General features: G+C 42.2%; 4 protein-coding genes and 1 long non-coding RNA gene across 7 annotated transcripts; 3 read left to right on the top strand and 2 right to left on the bottom strand.

The window, feature by feature from the left end:
- On the bottom strand, positions 3,243-5,478 carry LOC8066508 (60S ribosomal protein L37-3). Its single transcript, XM_002451324.2, has 4 exons — positions 5,359-5,478; positions 5,140-5,275; positions 3,668-3,769; positions 3,243-3,563 (listed from the first exon to the last, which is right to left on the bottom strand). Exons 1-4 carry the CDS (start codon positions 5,359-5,361, stop codon positions 3,520-3,522), a joined length of 285 nt encoding a protein of 94 aa, XP_002451369.1. The 5' UTR covers positions 5,362-5,478; the 3' UTR covers positions 3,243-3,519.
- LOC8066507 (sphinganine C4-monooxygenase 2) lies at positions 8,624-9,652 on the top strand. Its single transcript, XM_021460575.1, has 2 exons — positions 8,624-8,866; positions 9,034-9,652. The coding sequence occupies exons 1-2, from the start codon at positions 8,624-8,626 to the stop codon at positions 9,589-9,591; spliced, it is 801 nt and encodes a 266-aa protein (XP_021316250.1). The 3' UTR covers positions 9,592-9,652.
- LOC8066506 (sphinganine C4-monooxygenase 1) lies at positions 17,449-19,230 on the top strand. Of its 3 annotated transcripts, XM_021460220.1 has the most exons (4): positions 17,449-17,749; positions 17,894-18,042; positions 18,194-18,332; positions 18,488-19,230. In XM_021460220.1, exons 1-4 carry the CDS (start codon positions 17,735-17,737, stop codon positions 19,049-19,051), a joined length of 867 nt encoding a protein of 288 aa, XP_021315895.1. In that variant the 5' UTR covers positions 17,449-17,734; the 3' UTR covers positions 19,052-19,230. The 3 variants fall into 3 exon arrangements, with proteins under 3 accessions (XP_021315895.1, XP_002453155.1, XP_021315896.1); XM_021460221.1 differs by having other exon boundaries at positions 17,532-18,042; positions 18,189-18,332; positions 18,488-19,226; XM_002453110.2 differs by having other exon boundaries at positions 17,527-18,332; positions 18,488-19,227.
- On the bottom strand, positions 19,866-20,969 carry LOC110434484. Its single transcript, XR_002451991.1, has 3 exons — positions 20,861-20,969; positions 20,595-20,698; positions 19,866-20,272 (listed from the first exon to the last, which is right to left on the bottom strand). It is a non-coding gene; the product is annotated as an uncharacterized LOC110434484 (long non-coding RNA).
- Positions 20,754-24,273, top strand: LOC8066505 (wall-associated receptor kinase 3). Its single transcript, XM_002453109.2, has 3 exons — positions 20,754-21,721; positions 21,825-21,998; positions 23,077-24,273. The coding sequence occupies exons 1-3, from the start codon at positions 20,845-20,847 to the stop codon at positions 24,234-24,236; spliced, it is 2,211 nt and encodes a 736-aa protein (XP_002453154.1). The 5' UTR covers positions 20,754-20,844; the 3' UTR covers positions 24,237-24,273.

Here is a 24,369-nt window from a genome sequence, read left to right as displayed (position 1 = left end):
CCTACACTTATTGTACCTAGGATTTTATCTCTGTTCCTATAATGGTGTAAATTTTTATTTTTTGAATCGGTTAATCTACACTTCTACCAAAGAATTAGTTGGCTACCGAAACCTCTACCAAGTAATTACACAGCTACCGAAACGCTGGGCAGAGGCAGTAGCCGTGTAGCAAATCAAAGAAAAATTTTGTTCGTGAATGGCGCCACCATGGCCCTTGCTCGTTCGCTAATTATTAGTAGGAAACCAATTAAAACATTACATACATTGGTCTAAGTTTGGGGCTTCCGTTTTCCTGTTCAGGACCAGTAAGGGCGTCCACAATGGCTGACAGCTAGGAGGACTAGCTCGTCCAATCAGGAAGAGAGAGAATGAGAAAATTTGTAGCGCTAGCGATGAAGAAATCGCCTAGCTCGCACGTCTTTCAAAAATTTTTGAGTCTCTGACATGCGTTCAAAGTTGGCTTGTTTCATTATTTTATTATTCTCGTCGACACAGTAGCCGGCGATTTAACTGAGACCGTTGGGGACGCCCTAAGGGCTGGTTGGCATGACTCTCAAGGGCTACGGCTACTCCTCCAAGTGCACTGTAGCAGCTACTATATCAAGAAGCTTTTTTATCTCTCTTCTCCAAAACAACATGAACGGGGGGGGGGCAATTTATAGCTCCTCCGGTTAATATAGCACGGAGGTAGAGACAGAGTCAGAGCCGAACGAGCCCTACCAAAAAGGGTCACCTAAGTAGTTTCTAGTATCTCTTCATATCTGCATATAGGGAGACGAATGGCTCAATCACCTCACCCTCATTTTTCGTTGGAAAATGAATTGAAAGGAACTAGATATAACCGTATAAGCATTGTATCGAGAAGGAGGCTGAGGATTGCATGCATGCCAATCAGTCAGAGACAGTTATATCTAGACATTTAGGCCCTGTTTGGTTCCACCAACTAAATTTTAGTTGGTGGAACCAAACGGGTTTTAGCTAAAATTTAGTTATATCTAGTTCCTTTCAATTCATTTTCCAACGAAAAGCAGGGTTTTTTTAGCCTGTAGACAAATGTTTGCTGTGAAGATTACCTACCATATAGATTCTGTAGATTAATGTAAGCAGCTGAATAGCTGAATAAGCTTTACAAAATTCCTTACACAAGCACCCCAAAGAGACTGAAGAAATCAAATCAAGCCATTGAATTGATCAAAGGTTTGCCGTCTGTTCTGAAACAGAAGCTGAAACTTGAAATATGTTATCAAAATCTCAAGTTTCGTTAGTTTTTTTCTCCACGTGGCATGCAGAGTCATTAGCTTCTCACTTCTGGGTCGGATGGAGGAAGTATAAAGAAAAAAATGATTTACTTTTTTCCCCCCACTTGTGTGATGAATGGATGCTCAAAATCTGAAACTCTCTCCAAATTCTCTATTTTCTGTGCCTGCCTATTTGTGGATGCTCTAAACATGGTCTGAACTCAACTAGCAGTAATTAGCCATGGGCATTTGTGGTCAGGATTCACAATGCAAGCACACCTACCGCTTCCCTCTCGATCCGCCACTCAAAATCAGCCCGACACTTGTCAATGCTGCAGCATCTCCAAGATTGTCTATATAAACCAATCAGAGCGCCTGATTGTCTATCAAACAATATCGCCGCTCGTTCCTAAAGTGATTTGTGAGAAGTTGCAAGCAGATCATCGGCAATGTCGAACGTTGAGGTAGAGGTGAGCAGCTCCGGCCGGCGTCCTCCTTCCAATTCAAGCAGATTTACACATCGCATTTATATGATATGGCATAAAATTCACTTCACCCCGGTGTACTGTGATGTGCCAGGCGCGGCAAGCGGCTCAGTGCGGCAAGGACGCCGCCGGCGCCACCGCATGCGCGGCTGGCGCTGCCGCCTGCGCCGTGGGCGACACCGCCGGAGCCGCGGCCGACACCGCCGGAGTCCCGGCCGACAGCGCGCAGCTGCAGCTGCACCGCGCCGCCGGCGCCGTTCAGCAGGTAACGAACGGCAGGCATCTCTCTCCTCGCCGCATGTGCAGAGTAACTGGGTGACCGTGCTTGCTAACACACCGTCCGTGGGCGTGCCAAGGCTGCCGAGCAGGTGGCGCAGACGGTCCAGGGCGCGGCGGCGGCTGTCAAGGACAAGGTGTCCGGCGGCCACTGATCGACCCACGCGTGAACCGGCATGGGCGTGGCGTACCAACATTTCCTTATGCTGCATCGCAAGGGCTGAGGATTAATATAAGGCCAAAGACGGCTAAATTTTACCCATTTCCTTATGTTTTCCTTATTATTATTTTAACATGTTTCATTCACCCATCTTATTGTGATTGTGATCGACTACGATAAAAAAAAAAAGGCCGTCTTACATTAAGCATTGTGTGTTTCTTATTGCTGTCGATGTTTTCTCAACCTACTGTCAATGTTTATCATCCCGTCCAGATACTATGCGTTGGTCTTGACTCTTGACAAAAGATTTTACAACTCGCTGTCGATGTTTTCTTAAAGGAAATTTACTGTCGATGTTTATCATGGAAGTGGTCGTGGCAAAACATTTTCCTTTCATCGTTGTCTGAATGCAATCATTTACAAAAAAGATCACTTTTAGCAAATTAACATGTGCTTTCAAATTACCAAAGATAGTATAGGTGCCCAAAGAACATTATGTTTCCAGTACTACGATAAAAATTATGTATTCACCCATCTTATTGTGATCCCCTACAATAAAAAGGCCGTCTTTACTATGATCAACATTATGTATTCACTCGTCTTATTGTGATCGCCTGTAACAAAAAAAAAAGAACCATTTTTACAATGATCAACATAATGCATTATGTTTCTAGTTGCACTTACACTGACATTGTTTCCTGATGCAACTCAAGGTCATTGAGTTGCAACTGAAGTTGATCGTAGCACTTACAGTTTGAGTTGCAACTGAGGTTAAGCAACCTGATGTCAGTGTAAGTGCAACTGGAAACAATAAGTTGGGACTGAGCTTGCCATCAAGAACTTCAGAAGCTAGACAGTAATCCTGTACTGCTGTTTCTTGACTGTCAATGTGTTTTAAACATTTACTGTCATGTACCAATGTTCACGGCAGTGCTAGAGACAAAGCCAATTCTTGTCATGGAAGCGATCGTGAAAAAAGTTTTACATACAATCATTTACCAAAGATTGGGATAAGGCTTTTATAACAAATTTACGTGTGAACTGATGCCACCAATCAACTCAATAGCCCAGTTATTAGCGTGGTAACTCAGAAGATGCTGCAGCTCATTTCACCGCTAATACGGCGGTACAACGTGCACAACTGTTTTCAAGCGATGACAATTGCATGAGCATCAAACGGTACTAAATAAATCACGCTAACCAAAAAGATACATCATACCACCTGGGTGTCTGACTTTAATTCAAAGCACGATAAACCAGTATTTTCATAGTATTACGGCTACATAGTTCAGAAGTACAATTCATCAATCAAAAAGTCCCAACTTCTAGCTTCTGAGGTTCTTGATGGCAACATCCAGACTTAGTTGGCAGCAGCGGCACTCTTCTTCGGGGCAGCCTCAGTCCCTGGAAGTTAAGAAAACCAATAAAATTAAGTAACCCAGGTTTGAGACAAAGATGAGAATTCCCAAGTCAAATTGCAGGCATCAACAAAAACAAAAGAAAGGTACCTTCTCTGAAGTTGCTCTTGAAGCGGCGAGGCACGTGACGCATGTACCTCATCCTTCCGGTACCAGTTGTCTTGCGCCTGATGGCCTTCACACTCCAGTTATCTGAAATCATGGACCACTTTGTTAACAATGAGTTCATCCAGGTTAGGAACAAGGCATATGAAGTTGAATTGAACACATTATAATCCCAAAAGTAGGTTTACAATTTACAGGATTTCCAACCAATGCTTAGAAATCAGACTATCATCATTGACCTAAACCCTTGAGACAAACAAACGGAGCTGAAATATGTTAAGGCACAAAGAAGGCGAAGTCATGAGAGAAACAGACAGAATGCAAAGAAAATTTTAAAAAAAAAATGTGCAGGGGTCATCAGAGACTTAAAACGAGGTAATCACAGGCATAATCCCATCATATTGTTGCAGTTTAATACTCTTCATCTGACCATGGAAACAGGTAAGAAGAACCAAGCTATGTTTCTCGGTAAGAAACATAGCAACCTAATTGTCAAGATTTTCAAAGAGAAACAGTGACACTCATTGTTTAGTATACTGCTGCTCAGAATCTGATGCGCAAGGATAAAGACGGGATAACAAGAGACTTAAAACTTAGTAATCATAGGAGAATAGCTCCAATCATGACGTTAGATCAGTTAATTGCTCATCACTTGATCATCAGCAGTGTAAGCACACAACAAGTGTTTAAATGTAGTACAGAGTCACAAATGGTAAAAAATGCAGCATTACGATAGAAAACGTTCCAAAAGTTTTCAACAGCGGAAGTAAGCAGAAACATTTGTTTTGAATAAGAAACCAGTGACCCATCAAATTCAGAAGTTATTAAGCTGACGCTCAGAACATGAAACATCTTCTCATTAATGCCAATGCATCTCTGAAGTCTGACATGCGAATATAATTTTCATGATACATCATAGCTTTCATTCAGTAGTTAGTTAACAATATCAGGGCATGAACAGGTACAAAAAAAGTACATACAATGAGGTATGTAAATGAGGGCAATGCCCAGACATACAAGGAATGAACAGCAGTGCATATAACATGGTTCATCCGAATCAGCTGTTCTAAAGTACCACAAAATCAGCAATTGGCAAATTGGGATCAGTTAGGAAAAACATTGTTGTCAGTCAAGTATAATCAGAAACACGGACCAATGTTTTATTCATCATTTCCCGCAGTAACGAATTCAGCAGCACATTAAGCAGAAAGCACATAAGCCGGTAGCATAATAATGAACAGAAGGCTACAAGCACTAACCCTACTGCATAAGTGAGAGTGTCGAAAAGCTCGCCCAGTTTAGTTAAGTACATAATAAAACATACCAAATCACACTGTTTGGCCATCTAGATGTATGGCAACACGGAGCAGCATCACAGGACAAAACTAAACTGGCTAGATCTAGAAGGCGGGGGAAAGCGGAGTTAGAGAAAGAAGAAGCGGGACGGCGGATCTTACACTTGCGGATGCGGGCGGCGGGGTAGCCGCAGGAGGAGCAGGTGCTCTTCTGGAGGTGGAAGCTGCGGCGGCCGCAGCGGATGCACAGCGTGTGCGTCTTGTTGCGGCGCTTGCCGAAGCTGCCCGTACCCTTGCCCTGCGAGCCACAGAAACAACATCACGTTAGCGGACGCACGCACGGAGGCGCAGGGGGCGGCGGCGTCGGCGGCGAACACGTACCATTTCCTTGCTTGCTCCGCTCGGCTAGGGTTCGAGGCGGAGGCGCGGCGTTTGTCGAGTTGGGAGGAGTGGCGGCGTGGAGGAGGCGAGTCGTAAAACCCTAGCGCTTTATAGCGGGCGACGCAGGCGGCGCTGGTCACTGGGCTTTTTGGTCCGTAAATGGGCTTTCGACCACTCGGTGGGCTGGGCCCACAACAGCGACGGCCCGGTATCTAGTCTAGGGGCCGGCCTAATTGGAGAGAGGAAGGAGTCCCACCTGACGTGGGGAAGGTGCAGGAGTCGAACGGCAACATCACCCTCCGTTCCTTTCACGTTTGGAGGACGTCTACGTTCTCAAAATGTGAATGTTCCCGTTCCTATACTATAAAATAGCATTCTAAGGCCTCGTTCGGTTATCAATGATCCTACCCCGGAACCATTCCTGGCCTGTCATCTCTTCAGTATTTTGAGTAGCGCGGGAACCATTCCTGCCCAAACCCGGCCCGGAACATGCTAACCGAACGGCGCCTAAGTTTATGTTTCTGTTTCCATTCACGAGGACAGGAACATGGCTGCTAAGTGCAGGACACATAGCAGCCACCGGGCCTGCCGTGCTACCTTGCAGCCATTCGATGATTAAGCAGATTGCCTTGATTAGCAGCCATTCATTAAAATTCCCTTGGCACTTGGCAGCCTACCCTTCTTCCATATATTAAGCAGATTCCCTTAGCAGCCATTGGAGTAGTACGTAGGACACAAGATGCTAGTAGGTAAATAAACTACCATTTCATCTCTGTCTCCGGAAACTTCAACTTCTAAAGTTGTACTAAGTCAAACTTTTAAAACTTTGATCGAATTTCTAAAAAAGTCGATTTCTTTGAAAGCTTCAACTTCTAAATTTGTCCTAAGTCAAACTTTTAAAACTTTAACCGAATTTCTAGAAAAAAATGTTAAGATATACTATTACATTTATCATAGAATATATTTTCATAAGATATTCATTTTGTATCATAGATATGAATACTCTTTTCATAAAGTTGGTTAAATTTAAAAATATTTCAAATTATAGGAGTTGAAGCTTTTAGCGATAGAGCACATCCGGAAATATAATGTTATTGTACAGTACGTGCATAATTGTTTACTTGGTCTCGTCAAAATGGGCTGACCCGGCCGAAAATGTTACACCTGTCCCGCTTTGAAAATGGCGATGACTTGATAAAACTTTCACAGTCGTAGTTAGCACAAGCTAAGCTCGATCCAGATCACCGGTCATGTATGCCAAGACCAAACTACAAGATTCATGGACCAGCTTTAATTCGTTCATCGACGGGTATGAAATTTGACCTATTAAAAACAATTCGTGAATAGTATTTACTCAACCCGTATATCAGCCAACCTGTTTGTTACCTTTAGTGGTGATCGATACACATGGCACATTTTGATACCACGAGCTAATTATTAGCTAGCTATTTTTTATTTAAATCAGCTCTAATGCATCTAAACAGAAGTATTAATAAATAAACAACTTTTTAGCCAAGTTTTCAATCGTTGTTAGCCAACTAGCCAGCCAACCTTAGTCCAACTAGTAATTAGTCATGTGTATCCAGACGGATCTATAGTCATGTCTAATAACCAGGTAAGTTAGTTTACAACGATCTTCTTAAACATGTGTTTGATAGGGATCTAGATTCTCGTAGTAGTAATGTTTCTGATCTAGATTCTCTCAAGTATGTTCCTCGTTTTTTTTTCCACACCGGTAAACCGAATTTCATTACCAAGGCAACGAAATTACAAAGTCAATGTTTGATCCAAACAAAAACATCTAACTATAGAATCAGACATATGATCACTGAGGGAACACATGCTTGAAACACCCCAAAAACGCGCTCAGCCAAGGCTAAGCCACGCCGTCCACCGACGAATGCAGCAACAAAACAATAGCGGAACAATATCCGACCACGACAAAATGAACACCGAAGAAGCCTAGCCGACAACAGGAGTTTCAACCCAGCTAACTGAAGCTCTCCCTAGTCGACAAAAGGATTTTCTCTATCCAGCGAAAGTCGCCATCTGATGCTCCTCATGTGCACGTGTTTGTAAATCTTGATTGTGGAAATAGAGCACCATAGATTTCACCACCTCAACCCCTTGAATCACCTGCTCTTTGAGACCTTCCTTAAGTAGACCTGTCCAATATGTCAAAAAGAAACATATCAAGGAAACAATCTCGTTAGGAAATGTTCCTCGTAACGAATCGAAACCATTTCGTGAAACCATTTGGCTGGTAGCGAATTAAATAAAAAGATCATAAAATAAAATTATTCTTTGAAAAAATATAGATTTTTTTGTGGCCAGAGAGCAACTTAAATACAACCTATTTTAAACCTATTTCACTTAAAATTAATTAACTAAATAAATTATGGTTGCTAATATAGAAGGTGGACAAGAATCAGAATCACGCGAAAACCAGCTAATATATCCGGCGTTTCTCCTTACTAGGCATAAAAACGAGAAATTTTCTCTGGAGTGAAACATTTCTTACCTGACCCCCGTTTGGTAGGGATAATTCTACCTATTTGATCTCGCAAGTATGGATAAAAATGGATCGAATACGGATAGATATCACTGATATTATATTTATTTTCATATTTCTGTCCGAATTCCGATTCGAATACGGATAAGCGTCAAGCATACCAGATAGGATATGATTCGATGACATCGACATTATAAATATACGATTTTAGTATCTGTATGATATCAGATGTTAAATGTCCTAACTCGGACACAAACGCATCTAAAACACTTTAAATGGATATACAGTTGGAAAATATATTCATACCGTTTTCATCGGGAATTGTTTCGTTGCTAAATTATCCGGGGGCCTAAATAAGTCTACACGCATGTATATACGGACCAAGCTTTGCGCATGGCTCTTAGTCCAACCTGGTATACGCATTAAGTGAGCCAAGTCCCTGGTCTCACCGTACAACGTACATCACGACACAGAAAGGCAATGCAACAACAAAGCACCTGTACACGTACCTACCTAGTCTGGAACTTAACGCATGTAGTATATATATACAAATAATAATAGTGGTGACATTTACGGACCCAGTCGCGTCAAATAATTGTCGTCGGTCCTTCCTGGTATACGCATAGAAGTCAGGAGAGCAAAGAGTATATTGTATATATAGAGAGACGTTCCAGTAGCAAGATCGACACCCACATCAGTACCTGCATAGCACATGCATGTACATACGTCGATCTATTCGAACACAGCAAGCAAATGGAGCTACTACTACTCTCTGACGAAGTTTTGGCCGTCGTGGTGCCCATCGTGGTATATTGGGCGTATTGTGGCCTGCATGCAATGCTTGGGCAGTCTAGGTATCTGACCAAATACAGGCTGCATCCAAGCAGCCATGAAGACAGCAAGAACCATGTGTCGAAGCGACAAGTCATCAGCAACGTCCTCACTCTGCAGATCGTGCAGGTTGCCACGGTGACCATGGTGATGACGATGTTCAAGGTACGTGCGTGTGCGTGCGTAGTATATACTATATGCATGATGCTTAAGATCATTATATTATTGCATTGCGTGCCAGCATATATACTATGCGGTGTTTGTGACAACTGTAATGAACAAGCTATTTTTGTTGAATCTAATTGGCCGGATATATACAGGGCAAAGAAGAGGGCGCCAGTAGTAGTGCAAAAACAACCTCGTATCTGAAGTTTGCCAGCCAAATCTTAGTGGGCATGGTCTGGTTCGACTTGTGGCAGTTCGGGACGCATCGAATCCTGCACGCCAACAGGTTCCTCTACCGGAACCTCCACTCATGGCACCACCGTCTCGTGGTTACCTACTCCTTCGGAGCTCTATACGGACATCCCCTCGAGAGCTTCGTCACTGACACCGTTGGTGGCACGACTGCCTTCCTGGTGTCCGGCATGTCGCCGAGGGCTTCCATCTTCTTCTTCTCGCTCTGCACCGTCAAGGTCATCGACAACCACTGCGGCATGTCGTTGTTGCCCAGCTGGGATCGCATCAGCATCTTTAACAACGCGGCGTACCACGACGTGCACCACCAGCTACGTGGTGGCAACTGCAACTACTCTCAACTCTTCTTCGTGGTGTGGGATAGGATTTTTGGTACCTACATGCCCTTCCTCATCGAGGAGGACAAACAAGGAATGCTCCATGTCCGGGCACCTGGTCTTGACTACAGGAGACCGAGCAACAAGCTGCAGTAAGCAGCTATCTATTCTCTCATACATGTATTTGTAGTATCTCAAGATCAAGTGTATACGACCGATGAAGCGTGCGTGTACATGAAGTATATGATCATATCACTGAGGTAGTATTACGTAAGTATACATTGAATATGTGGTCATATTTATTTGATATACTATCATGACCACGTACTCTTATGTACAATAAAATTTGTTTTTTAATATATATTGTATGGGACAAAACCCGCCAAAATTGCATGAAATCTTGGGCCGTCAAAAACGGCTCGCCGTTCGTGCACGCACCGCTCCGACTCCTGCTCCATGTCGAAAACACTGTCACCACACGGTCGCCTCCTTCCAAAATAATAACCATCGGATCTAATTAAATGAATGACACATAATTATTTAGTAATATCACAGCAAAAGCCTGCAGCACAAGACTATATTGTGACCAGAGACATGATAACTATACTTGAAGGTATTGAATTGGATCGGTATAGGTATGGATATAAAATTTTATGCATAGATATCTATACCTACTACTAAATTGTGAAAATTTCAGTCTGCCCAAAACTTTCTTCTGCCACCAGGTATCTGTCCGCACGAGTATGTCTATTCTTTATTTCCTTCCAAGGCCACCGCAACGTTTCCTTCCCACGCCATCATCGCTCCTGTCTCGCGGTGCCATACCGCGCTGGCGCTGCACGCGAGACATCCCCTTACCATCCGCCCACAGCGCCGCCACTCCTCCCGTCCGCGCATAGGGGCGAGGTCGCCGCTCCTCCTATTCACGTGCACGTGCAGGACCGAGGCCGTCGCTCCTCCTGTCCGTGCGGAGCCTCACCGCTCCTCTCATTTGCGCACAGGGCTGAGGAGCTCCAAGGAAAGAAAGAACGGACGACCGCCGACAGCCGTGGAGGAAGAACCATCGTTTGGGGCTTCCAGTTGCGGGCAACATGCAGGCCACAGGAGTCATATTCTCATGCATCGGACGGCTGGGTGTACTACTCGACGTCAAATCGTCAGAGCGGCAGCTTAACCATGGCAACATCGACAACGCCGGAGCCAGCGAGTACTCAGAGAGAGACCATGTTTTGGCCTTACTGTACGGGATAAAGGAAGTCGATGCCTGGTTTGTTCATAGGGATTGTCTCGTCCTAGCAGTGACAAATAGGTAGGTACGTTTTCTGTAATGCCCTTTTTATATTTTGTAGTTTATCATTTTTCCTCCACATGAATAGCAGTTTTGGCCTCCTTTTCTCACATGGATAACTCTACTGGCAGGAAAGTCCCTTTGTTTTTAGATCCTAGCTACACTAACAACAAAGATCATGGTGCTCATATCACCCTTGATTAGTTAATGCATGTTTAGTACCTGAAACTTGCAAATCATGGGATACCTGCATGCTTCCATGGATCAGGACAACCTGATAGCCACGTTGAGGGTTTCATGCAGGAGGTGATATCAAGCCTTGGTCTAGAGCTTGTGGACAATGATGAGTCCAATAAATCTGGTCGTGATGTTTCTAATGGGTTGTTTCATATCCTAATTTTTAGTTTAATGAACGATACAAGATCTTAAATGTACCTTTTATGATTACTACTGAAAATAGAGTTCCTGATATGACCAAACTAATTCATAAACTATATATTATGGAACACCCCTTAGTCATTTATGCTGCAATCAGTATTTGTAAAATGTAATATTCCTTAAATTAATCTAAAATGTAATATTCCTTACTAGATGATCATGTATTTGTAAATTCTAGGTCTAATATGCATATTGTTTTGCGAGTGTGCACGTGCTTGGCTATTTATTTTGGACAAGTTAGATAAGGGAGGTGAAACTTATTATGTACTCTAATGGCTGACGTACCAAACATAATTGTATAAGCAAGAATGATTGTATATTTTGTGAAGCATCTTAAAGTGGAATAAAAAGATATTTAAGCTTGATTAATTTCGTGTCTTTGGTTGTGATAATTAGCATGAGTACGGATCAATAAATTGTATATCTCCCGTTGCAACGCACGGGCATTTTTGCTAGTAGTTATATATGTGTAAATTTTTATTTCAGGCTGAAGGGCCGTGAAGCCCTCACCTTACATTACAATACTGTTGAGTGCTCACACCAAAGCTATGGTACATAGAGGATGTTGCAAGACTCTGTGGAGTTGTCACATTCACTGGAGCTCTAGGTGGTGCACCAGAGCTCCATGCCAGAGTTTAGAACCCTCCCGTGGTCAGCTGCAACAGCTAGTCCACGTGGTTGCACCAAAGCTCTCTGATCCGTGGGTCACTAGAACTCTCCGATGCCTAGACCTTGTTTAGTTACAGTCAAAATCTAAAAACTTTTTAAAATTTTTCGTCACATCGAATCTTGCGGCTATACATAGAAAATTATATCACACTATAAAAAAGTGAGTTTTTTTTATATAATCTCCCTGTGTAATAACCGTTCGATCTGAACTTCATGTATATGAGCCCTCCATCGTTACATGATCTTACATCTTATATGTATAAGATGCAAACGTATATAACTCAATCTCCCTAACGTGTCTGTCATGGTCAAGCTTAGGCCTTGTTTAGTTGGTAAAAATTTTGGATTTTGGATACTGTAGCACTTTCGTTTGTTTGTGGTAAATATTGTCCAATAATAGACTAATTAGGGTCAAAAGATTCATCTCGCGATTTACAGGCAAACTGTGTAATTAGTTTTTGTTTTTGTCTAAATTTAATACTCTATGCATATGCCACAAGATTCGATGTAACGGGGAATCTTGAAATTTTTTGGGAAGTAAACAAGGCCTTAGTGTGACTAAGGGATGGTTACGGGATCCATCCCTTTGCTGCGTGCTATCGAGTCCTTGTGACTTAGTGAAGCACATCAGTGAGGTATTGACATGGGGGACAGTTATTACGATAGTTAGCTGAGTTTTTTTTTTTTGAACATGATAGTTAGCTGAGTTGGACACGGGTGGATTAACAGATGCGAGAAAAAGTTTTGTTTTGGACAATCTTCCCGCGTAATAAGTTCCATCTGGTCTTCGTGCTATATGGATTTTTTTTCAGATAATTAGAAACCACAAATTAAATTTCTCCTTGGTTACTGGGCCAGTCACATTAGGTAGCCCAACAAAGCTCAAGTCCTTCTAAGCCTTGCATTACTGATAGTATCACATTGTGAATGAATAGTACCTATAATATAGAGGTGGAAATAAGACCAAGCCATGCATAAAAACACAATTGACATGTGAGAAGGATAGATTGAACTCCCTAGAGCCTCCGGTAGCAAAACTAAGACTATGACAACTTCTCCACCCGACGTATACAAGGATGGGGGTTCTCCACCTATACGATAGGATAAGATAGAGAAAACAAGACCCGTTTTAAAAGGTGAAGTAAAAAGTGTCGCATTACTTATAGTACCACATTGTGAATGAATAGTACCTGCAACATGGAGGTGGAAATAAGACCAAGCCACGCATAAAAACACAATTCACATGTGAGAAGGACAGATTGACCTCCCTAGAGCCTCCGGTAGCAAAAATAAGACTATGACGGCTTCTCCACCCAACGTATATAAGGATAGGGTTTCTCCACCCGTACGATAGGATAAGATAGAGAAAACAAGACCCGTTTTAAAAGGTGAAGTAAAAGTGTCGCATTACTTATAGTACCACATTGTGAATGAATAGTATCTGCAACATGGAGGTGGAAATAAGACCAAGCCATGCATAAAAACACAATTCACATGTGAGAAGGACAGATTGACCTCCCTAGAGCCTCCAGTAGCAAAAATAAGACTATGGCAGCTTCTCCACCCGACGTATATAAGGATGGGGGTTCTCCACCCTTACGATATGATAAGATAGAGAAAACAAGACCCGTTTTAAAAGGTAAAGTAAAAGTGCAGTGATATATGCGGCTGAGGGCTGAGGCATCCTAACGAATAAATGATTTGAACCTTGTACTACATGACTCAATCAAATCGATCAAGAACTTACCATCTAACTTTATTTTGTATCGACAATTCAATTATATTTCGTTGTAATTGAAATAGTTTTGAGAAACACGTGCGTGTCGCAGGTGCATATTTGCTAGTATAGATAAAAAAATAACTAATTGCATAGTTTGTCTATAATTTGCAAGACAAATCTTTTGAGCTTAGTTAGTCCATGGTTAGACAATAATTGCTAAATACAAACGAAAGTACTATAGTACCTAAATCTAAAAAGTTTTTGGATCTAAAAGTGCAGTCGGAGTCCAATGACAGGTTTGATGCTTTCGTATATGTATGCTCATCTTTGTAAATCGATTTTCGAAGACGAATATCTTCAGATGTTTGTCTCTAAAAATCACTATCAACAGAGGTGAGGATTCTAAGCATTCATCTAAAAATCAATTTCATGAGTAGGTATCTTAAGATGTCCATCTCTATAAATAGTTATCACTACTACACAAAAGATTAACCAAGGCGGGCAAAAAGAGATTAACTGATGCATTTTGGTCAACCGACTCAGTTAATAAAATAAAAATTAAATAAAATCTAGCGAGTCCGTTGATGGGGCCTATTGAGCCCATCAACGAGGTCCGCCAAAGCCTATCCAAGCGCCTCCGCTTGTCGAATCCAGCAGCACCACCAGGCTGCCGTTACACGGGCTCGTGGCCACGTCGTAGATCTGCCAACGTTTGGACGTGAAGCGGGCATCGTTCGATCTCCCTCCCCTGCCGCCGTGACACCAAATCTAGCCTCCCTCGTAGCTAGAGTTGACATAGACATAGCGCCACCCCTATCGCCCGTGGCACCGGATCCAAGAGGTAGTGGAGGGAGGGGCGCTGCACCACATCCAGGAGGGAGAGGGAGGGAGGGGTGCCGCCACCGACAGGATCCACGACCACCACGCTACTAGATCCGCCACCGCCACCGCCACCAGAGAGAGGGTGGAGGGGAGCGCCACCCAGAGGCCATAGAAGGAGGAGAGAAGGGGTGCACCGCTGGAAGGGGCGTGGCCGCCCTGCGCCATGGCCGCGAGGAGAGAGGAGGGGCGCCCGAATGGGAAGGGGTGGGGCATCGAGATGGGATGGAGAGGGGAGCATCGGGACGGAAGAGTGAGGGAGTGGAGGAGAGCGTGGGGCTAGGAGCGAAGGGGAGTGATGTGGTCGGGACTAGGAGAGTGAATGAAAGAGTTGGGGTTTTCTAAATTGTTCATATATTGGAGATGTTAGTGGGCTGATGTAGGCTAGCGGGTTAAGCCCTGATTTTCCAAGACGGGCCTTATAACGTGATCGTTTCAGTTAATATATTAATTGAGATGGTTGTGTTAGGTCAACCGTCCGGGTTCATCGATATTTAGTTATTTACTGAGGCGGGCATTTTAAAGGTGTCCACCTTGGTTAATCTATTTTGCGAGACGGTTGTTGCAATCGTCTTGGTTAATAAAAAATGATCATCTCGGTTAATACAAGACAAGGCATTAACCGGGGCGGTTATAATTTCTACTCGCCTCGGAGGGTGTTTTCAAAAGGTCGCTGTAAATCTTTTTTGTAGTAGTGTATATTCAAAAAAAAATCTATATATTTTCTATATAAACTCGAATGAAGACAAATTTTATATCAAAATGGTAGCTATGTATGGGATCTTCAACTTTATTGTTGAGAACTTTTTATTTAAAGTTGTTTAGAGTATCAAAATATTGTTTTAAGTTCATGAATTTTGAAATTGGATTATTTTAAATAGTCTTGGATGTTCATATGTTTTATACCAAAGTTGTAGTTCTCAATACAATCTATAACTCTACAGTCAAAAAGTTTTTAATTTATAGTTGTGTTTTAAGTTTATAGATTTTAGAATTCAAAAATTTAAATTTCTAAACAACTTTAAATGTTCACATAGTTAATTAATATCAAAATTGTAGTGGCCGACCCGGTTTACATGTTTGTTGTTGATAAGTTTTTTAGTATCTCAAACATCCTATATATGAGCCAGAAATGAGTGTACGGTGTAGTGTTAGAGGGGTGTTATGGCTATAACTAAAGAGTAGGTCACGGGTTGACTTTCTCAAAGATGTGAAATCTTTGTTGATAGAATCCGAAAATGATTCCTGTAGGTAGTGATGTAGATGTCTTCATTTATATATTGTGTTTCAGAGATATAAATAGAGGTTCCTCTAATTAAGTAGTGATGTAGTAGATGTCTTCATTTATGCCTGTGCGATATGATCATACGTAATTGACATCGTCTTGTCAAAATGGATTGGCCGGACGAAAATTCTCAATCGTCCCGCTGCGAAAACGGCTTATATATGACTTTGACTTCACGGTAGAAGCTAAGCAGGTCACCGGTCACGTATGCCAAGCCTGAACGTATACATGCATGCCACACAAGATGTCAAGATTCATGGACCAGCTTCGTTCGTTCACTTCGTCGTCGTCGTCGTCGTCGTATATGGATGTAGGCGCTCTTTCAGTCATCCGAAGGCTATACGTATAGGATTTGCGTTTGTGCCAATTCAGTCATTTGAAAGTGCTCATATAGGGATAACGTTTGCATTATGTGTATTCATAAAGGTGAGTATATATACATTATGAGTATCTGTGTTATACTGTGCAACTCAAAAAAAAATCTCTACACTACTAATGATCTTTTCTTAAGTCTAAAACATGCACGCATTTGTATACGAACCAAAGTCGTACCTGGTCTGCATAAAAGTGAAATGAGCCAATGCAAGTCCCCTCCCTCATCACCATCACGAGTTCACGACACAAGTAAGCAACAGCAACGTTAATACTACCTATTTTGGAACGCATGTGTACAAACAGTGGTAAACGGCCGGAGCCGGTCGTGAGTCGTGAGTCGTTGCTGTACGACAACAATTGTCTTTTGTCAGTCCTCTCTGGTGTACGTATAAAAGTCAAGAGAGCAAGAGTATGGCCTTGTTTAGTTTCTAAAAAAAAATTGTAAAAACTTTAGATTTCTCATCACATTGAATCTTGCGACGCATGCATAAAACATTAAATATAGATAAAAATAATAACTAATTGTACAGTTTATCTATAATTTACGAGACGAATCTTTTGAGCCTAGTTAGTCCATGATGAGAACAATATTTGTCATATACAAACAAAAGTGCTACAGTGTCCATTTAAAAAAAATTGAAACTAAACAAGGCCAATATATGGAGACGCTCCGGCGGTAAGATGGACACACATTATCATTACCTACATAGCACACTGCAAATTATTGTCCAATCATGGAGGAGTCAGAGCCAGAGGAGTCATGCCAAATAGGCTCCAATTATGGACCAACTAGGCTCAAAAGATTCGCCTCGCAAATTATAGGTAAACTATATAATTAGTTTTTTGTTTTTATCTATATTTAATAATCAATGCATGTGTTCAAAGATTCAATGTGACGAAAAACCTTAAAAAGTTTTTAGATTTTGAGTGTAACTAAACAATGCCTTATTCAAATTACATAATAATGAATCTGTCTGGAATTTTTCCAGGCAGTCCTTCCCCTTCAAACGAACGTGGCCTAAGTGAGCCAAGTCCCTGGTCTCGTCATACCACATCACGACACATGTAAGCAACAACAACGCACACCTGCAGGTAGAACGAATGTATACAAATAATAATAAGGCTGTCTCCGACAACACAAACTCAAATATAAGACCTATTTTATTCAAAAAAAAATATAAGACCTATTCTATTAATTGGGTCCCTTACAGTAGAAGAGTCATCTACCTGAATCTTCTTTCTCCAACAGCCAACCCAAAAAAAGCCTCCCCGCATGGCATGCATCGCCCACCTCTCTCTTTCGTTCCCAACCAACCAAATCCACCCCACAATCCATCCCTCTGGCATGCAAGACTGGCCCCGCGCCTCATGCGGCGGTGAGCCTAGCCATGCACCGCCTCGTCCTCCACCGCATGTCGCCCCGCCCCAGCGCGCGAGTGGAACATGGCCGCATGTGGATCTCACTAGGGCCGATCCACCCACACGGCAGCGCGCGACGAGGCCGGGGGCGGAGGCCACCTGCACGGCGCAGCTCGCCGGGGCCGGGCGTGGATCTCACGCGGGGCGCCCATGGTTTCTCGTTCATCTGCGGCTGCTCCCTCATCTGCGCCGGAGATTTACGTTTTCGGAGAGAGACGACGCAAATATGCATCCTAGTTTGGTTGGTACCCAAAATGCCTTGCGCCTTCTGTTAGAGAGCAATTTTTTTCAGCTAAAGCACTGTTCACAACCTATTTTGCATTTCTATCTCGCTTTGCATAAGCCGTTGGAGTCAGTCTAATAGTAGTGATATCTACGGACCCAGTCGTCAAATAATTGTCGTCGGTCCTCCCTGGTGTACGCGCATACAAGTCAAGAGAGCAGCAAGAGTATATATATATATAGAGACGTTCCGGTAGCAAGATCGACACCAATCATCAGTACCGCCTGCATCGATCTGCATAGCACATGCATGTACGTACATCGATCTATCCAACACACAGCAAGCAAATAGACTCATACAAATGGAGCTACTACTACTCTCTGACGAAGTTTTGGCCGTCGTGGTGCCCATCGTGGTGTATTGGGCGTATTGTGGCCTCCATGCAATGCTTGGGCAGTCCAGGTCTCTGGCCAAATACAGGCTGCACCCAAGCAGCCATGAAGACAGCAAGAACCATGTGTCGAAGCGACAAGTCATCAGCAACGTCCTCACTCTGCAGATCGTGCAGGTTGCCACGGTCACCATGGTGATGATGTTCAAGGTACGTGTGCGTGTACGTGCGTAGTATATATAGTATATGCGTGATGCTTATTAAGATCATTATTATATATTGCATGCATGATTTATATAGTATATGGCTCTTTTTTCAGCTAGCTATTTTTGTTGAATTGAATTTAATCGGCCGGATATATACAGGGCACAGAAGAGAGCGGCAACAGCAGTACAAAGATGACCTCGTATCTAAAGTTAGCCGGCCAAATCGTAGTGGGCATGGTCTGGTTTGACTTGTGGCAGTTTGGGACGCACCGAGTCCTCCACGCCAACAGATTCCTCTACCGGAACCTCCACTCATGGCACCACCGTCTCGTGGTTACCTACTCCTTCGGAGCTCTATACGGACACCCCCTTGAGAGCTTCGTCACTGACACCGTCGGTGGTACGACCGCCTTCCTGGTGTCCGGCATGTCGCCGAGGGCTTCCATCTTCTTCTTCTCGCTCTGCACCGTCAAGGTCATCGACAACCACTGCGGCATGTCGCTGCTGCCCAGCTGGGATCGCATCAGCATCTTCAACAACGCGGCGTACCATGACGTGCACCACCAGTTGCGTGGTGGTAACTGCAACTACTCTCAACTCTTCTTTGTCGTGTGGGATAGGATTTTTGGGACTTACATGCCCTTCCTCATCGAGGAGAACAAACAAGGAATGCTTCAGGTCCGGGCACCTGGCCTTGACTATAGGAGAGTATGCAACAAGTAGTAGTAAGCAGCTACGAGATCACCGGTGATAGTTTTATGCTAAATAGGTATACAGAGAGTATGTGGTTTTATTTATTTTATATTACTATTATGGTAATATTGTAATTAATATTATGATTATATTATAATAATATAATAGAATATATGGGTTTGTTTGAAATTTTTTTCATGTAGTAAGATTTAAAATATGTTAAAATGAGTGACACCTCTTACAAGTTCTTGGTCTGTGCTACGTTTGACTACTGTTACATATTTCAAAATTAAAAAAGCCAGTACCGTTTTACAACAAGTTGACCAAATAAATAGGATACATGCATCGATGGAAAAAAAAGAATATGAAGATCAGGTCTTGGTAGGTGATACCATGTACTCCAAAGAAAAGGGAAAGTGTGCTTTAAAGAACATAAAGACTTTCTCAAAGAAAATGCCGAATTGCACAACCTTTTGGGAGTATAGAGATGTACAAAACAGAGCCTGTTTGAGAATTATTAACAAACATGAGCCTGCTGACAGGCTCAAACCAGAGCAGCACCCCAGCCCACCCCACCACCTTGGGGCTTGGGAAGTCTCCACCCCTGGGCCTTCACATCTTCTGATGGGCTCTCCTCTCCGCTTTTCTTTCCCTTCTGATCTGAGGGAGAGAAGTTGACTTCATTATCAATTATTATAGCCCATACATTTTGCCTGGTTGCAAATTTCTTTCTAAAAAGAAAATACATTTGGTTCCAATAAAAAAGTAACTAATATGTTTTTAACCTAAATAAACTGATGTTCAAAAAAAAAAAACCTAAATAAACTGATGCAATACTGTGCAGAGATAGAGCACCCATATAATAACAGAATAGAAACTTGCTACAGAGGCCAGAAGCCATATAATACATGTTTTACTTTTATTTTATATTGGGGTGTGAATGCATCCACGCCAGAAGCCAAACTAGCCATTAAATTTTCCAAAAAAAAACAAAACTAGTTATTGTGACTAAAGTTTCACCCCCTCAAAAAAAAAAAAAAACACGAACAAGGCAGACACCGTTCTTCCATTTGCTCTGGTCTCGCTTGGCCACTGTCCGAGCGCATTAACTTTTATAGCCACACTGCCAAAAAAATCAGATTGACCAACGTTTTCAACTCCCACAAAATCTGGCCGTGTTCTTTTCAATAGGCCGAGTCCATTGCCGGCTCCACCTGACTCCTCTGCTGGCCAAAATCTCCCATCTGTAGCCTGCAGACATGAGAGAGACAGTGTCTAAATAAACTAGAAGAACAAGTCAGACTGATAGATATTGATGTAACAGGCGCCAAGATGCTTCGAGGCAAACTGCCAAAAGATCAAACTACAACGGATGCACATGTGGCTGAAGACTTATGCAACGACTGAAAAGGAGGCAGGATGAAATTTCTAAAACTCTTGCAGGATATGACCAGGTACAACCGTACAATACAGGAGAATAACATACATACTAAGGGATCCCCTTGTTAATGCAATAAATACACATTAGAACGAGTCTTTTGGGTGTTATTCTCAAAGATGAAATTATTTTTACCATTTCTTTTTGTAGGTTCCAAATTGCGATTCCACATTTGGCCACTTGGGTCATCAAACTGGTTCTTTGACTCGGTCTCTGCAATTGCTGGACGCAATACAATCCTAATTGAACAAACAATAATGAAGATTATGAGGTCCAGACTGAAGACTATATTATATAAGGATAGCTTAGTCGTTCCAGAAAGGAGACCTGCATCATACATCATAGTTGTAGAATAGAAAGGAGAGGCAGAAGAACACATAGAGAGATGGGTCGAGTGCTACCGTGGCTAATCTTTGCAGCCACCCTGCTACTAGCATCCATCAACAGCAGCACAGCGTCTAGGATGGCCAGGCCTGGCTGCAGAGAAACATGCGGCAACCTCACCATTCCATACCCCTTCGGCATCGGTTCTGGTTGCTACTACCAACAAGGGTTTGATGTTTCATGCGAGGATAACCGCACTTTCTTGCGTAACTCAAGCAGCCGAATGGAGATCTACAACATCAGCTTGCTACAAGGGCAGGTTCGTGTCAGCACCTTGATTGCCTCCAAGTGCTATTATGATGAAAACCGCACCACAGATGGATGGTCCTCGGCGCGTACTGGTCGCTTTTTCACCATATCCAGCAAGGCCAACAAGTTCACGGCCATTGGATGCTACACTCTTGGATACTTGGGAGGCTACAATAAGCAGAGAACTGGAACTGGGTGCTTAACTATGTGCCTGGATAAGCAGGGCGTGGATCAGAGCGCCCTGTGCTCTGGCATGGGCTGTTGTCAGACATCCATTGCACCAAACCTCACTTCCATCAACATTACCTTCGATGGAGGGTACAGTAATTCTGAGGTCCGTGACTTCAACCCATGCAGTTATGCCTTCGTCGCTGAGCAGGATTGGTTCAAGTTTAACGCTTCTTATCTCGAGGGTAACAACTTCACAGACAAGTTCAAGGATGGAGTTCCTTCTGTGTTTGACTGGGTTTCTGGAAATCAATCCTGTGATGAAGCAGTTAAGGACAGATCATCATATGCCTGCATTAGCAAGAACAGCCAGTGTATCAACTCACCAAATGCTACAGGATACCTCTGTAATTGCACTGATGGCTTCGAAGGGAACCCCTACCTGGCAGATGGGTGCCAAGGTCAGCAACTCTGCACAAATCACTTTCTTCTTTACACCTCAAGTTACATATTCACCGATCTTCAGTTATTGATTTATTGTGTACTCTTATTTTATGTTTGCAGATATCAATGAATGCGAAAATCTGGTTCAGTATCCATGCCATGGAATTTGCAAGAACACAATTGGGAACTACAGTTGTTCCTGCCCAGCTGGGACTCGGAGCATAGATCCAAAGTCCTCAACGTGCACTCCAGATGCAGCCTCAGAAAGGGCAAAGTTAACAAAAATGTTTATAGGTAATTTCCTTATACTAAAAAGGTCTCAGTAGAGTTATCAGAGTGACATGGATAAGTCACTCTGATCCAGCGGATATACACAGGCATTAGGGACATGAAATCAGCCCTGATTACCATTGCCTGAATAGACTCCTAAAACCTACAATAGTTTGAATTTTAATCACTTCCCTTGGCTAGTAGCCAAAGACAAATGGGTTGACAGAATGCTGTAAACACTCTTCAAAATTTGAGCACACAGGGAAACATAATATCAAGAAATCTTCATCTCACTATTATAATTGAGTAAATAAGATGGCACAAGAGGGTACCACTTCACATAAAAAAATCCATCTAAGAAAGCGACTCATTAAATAACACAATATAGAACTTAAATAGACTTCAACGAAACCCAAGATTTGGGAACTTCTTTATAGATCTCTTTCACACACAATCAACAACTGATTATTTCATACGATCTATGTAAACAGTAATTTAATTGAAGGTAGGCTCAATCCTAGTTCGGTATTTGATTGAAAGCAGTGATAGATTATGGGAACATCATAGTAGGTCATCACAAGGGTGTACTTAAACAAATGAAAAATAAATTGTGTTCACTTGTTTAGACATGCATATTCTGATACTTGTTTAAAGACTATGCAATCCATATCAGGACAAATGTATTTCTCTGAACTATAAGTACTAGTTTGACACAATATCAAAGGTGCACATGGTAAACTTTATTCTTATAAATATAAGTGAAACATACTAAAGCATGAAGATAAACTATTAAACCATGTTCTCTAATTAACACATAAAGCTAGCCACAACATCGGCGTATGCCGCATACATTAGGTGATACCTGCAGAAGCGTTACTCAGCTTATGTGCATATCATCCCTAAACTAATCATCACACCGACGACCTTTAAATGAATGAACAAGAAAAAAGATGTAAATAATTGTTTATGTTTTGACAACTGTGCCTCGCAGAGTACTGATCTAGTAACTGAAAGAAAAAACCTTTGCTAATTGAGCCATTAGGTACCCCAAAAAACATGTTAATTTAGATTTAAAATAACTGAAATAATGTTTTCTTGGCAGGTATTTCGTCATGTGCTATAATTCTGCTTATCTGCTTTTTTGCACTGCTGATTGAATGTCAGAAGAAAAGGCTCATGAGAGAAAAGGAAGAATTCTTTCAAGAAAATGGGGGTCTGCTGTTATATGAGCAAATCAGGTCAAAGCAAATTGATACAGTCAGAATATTCACAACAGAAGAACTCAAGCAAGCAACAAACAATTTTGACTCAAGCAGAGAAGTAGGGAGAGGCAGCTATGGTACTGTTTACAAAGGAATTCTGAAGGACAACAGGATAGTAGCCATTAAACGCTCAAAGATTATGAACATGGTTCAGAAAGATGATTTTGTGCAAGAGATGATTATACTTTCACAGATCAACCATATAAATGTAGTTAGGCTTCTCGGTTGTTGCTTAGAAGTTGAGGTTCCCATGTTAGTCTATGAATTCATGCCAAACGGCACTCTGTTCGATTTGATACATGTTACATACAGAAGACCATCCATTTCATTGGATGCTCGTCTCAGGATTGCCCAGGAATCTGCAGAAGCACTGGCATATCTGCACTCATCAGCATCCCCTCCCATAGTACATGGAGACGTAAAATCTCCAAACATTCTCCTAGGTGACAACAACATAGCAAAAGTTACTGATTTTGGAGCATCAAGAATGCTCCCAAAGGATGAAATACAATTTATGACAATGGTACAGGGAACTCTTGGTTATCTAGACCCTGAATACTTACAAGAGCGTCAATTAACAGAGAAGAGTGATGTTTATAGTTTTGGAGTTGTGCTTCTAGAGCTAATTACAGGGAAGACAGCGATTTATTCTGAAGGTACCAAAGAAAAGAAAAGCCTGGCATCATCCTTCCTTCTGGCATTGAAAGAGAGCAGACTTGAATCTATCTTGGACAGAAATATATTGGGTGTCGGAATGGAGCTGCTACAAGAAGTCGCTCAAATTGCAAAACGTTGCTTGAGTATGAAAGGGGAAGAACGGCCATTAATGTCAGAAGTGGCTGAAAGGTTGAGATTTATACGGAGAACCTGGCGAGAACAGTTGTCTGAGCATGCTAGTGAAGAAACTGAATGCTTGCTTGAAACCCCATCGAACTACGACCCTTCTAGTACTGGACGGCATGGAAGTTTGATGGGACTAGATTTAGAAATTGGTAGATGATAAATGTATAAGTACCAAAATTATAGATTGAAACAGAATTTGAAGTTATTTTTTCATGACATAAATACAATGTAAACAAGTACTATCATTTGCTTATGGCATCAAGCTTCTCACCACGAATGGCCAACTTGTC

This window comes from Sorghum bicolor, chromosome 4, assembly GCF_000003195.3.
Source record: "Sorghum bicolor cultivar BTx623 chromosome 4, Sorghum_bicolor_NCBIv3, whole genome shotgun sequence".
Classification (NCBI taxonomy): domain Eukaryota; kingdom Viridiplantae; phylum Streptophyta; class Magnoliopsida; order Poales; family Poaceae; genus Sorghum; species Sorghum bicolor.
This window is presented reverse-complemented; position numbering and strand designations above follow the sequence as displayed.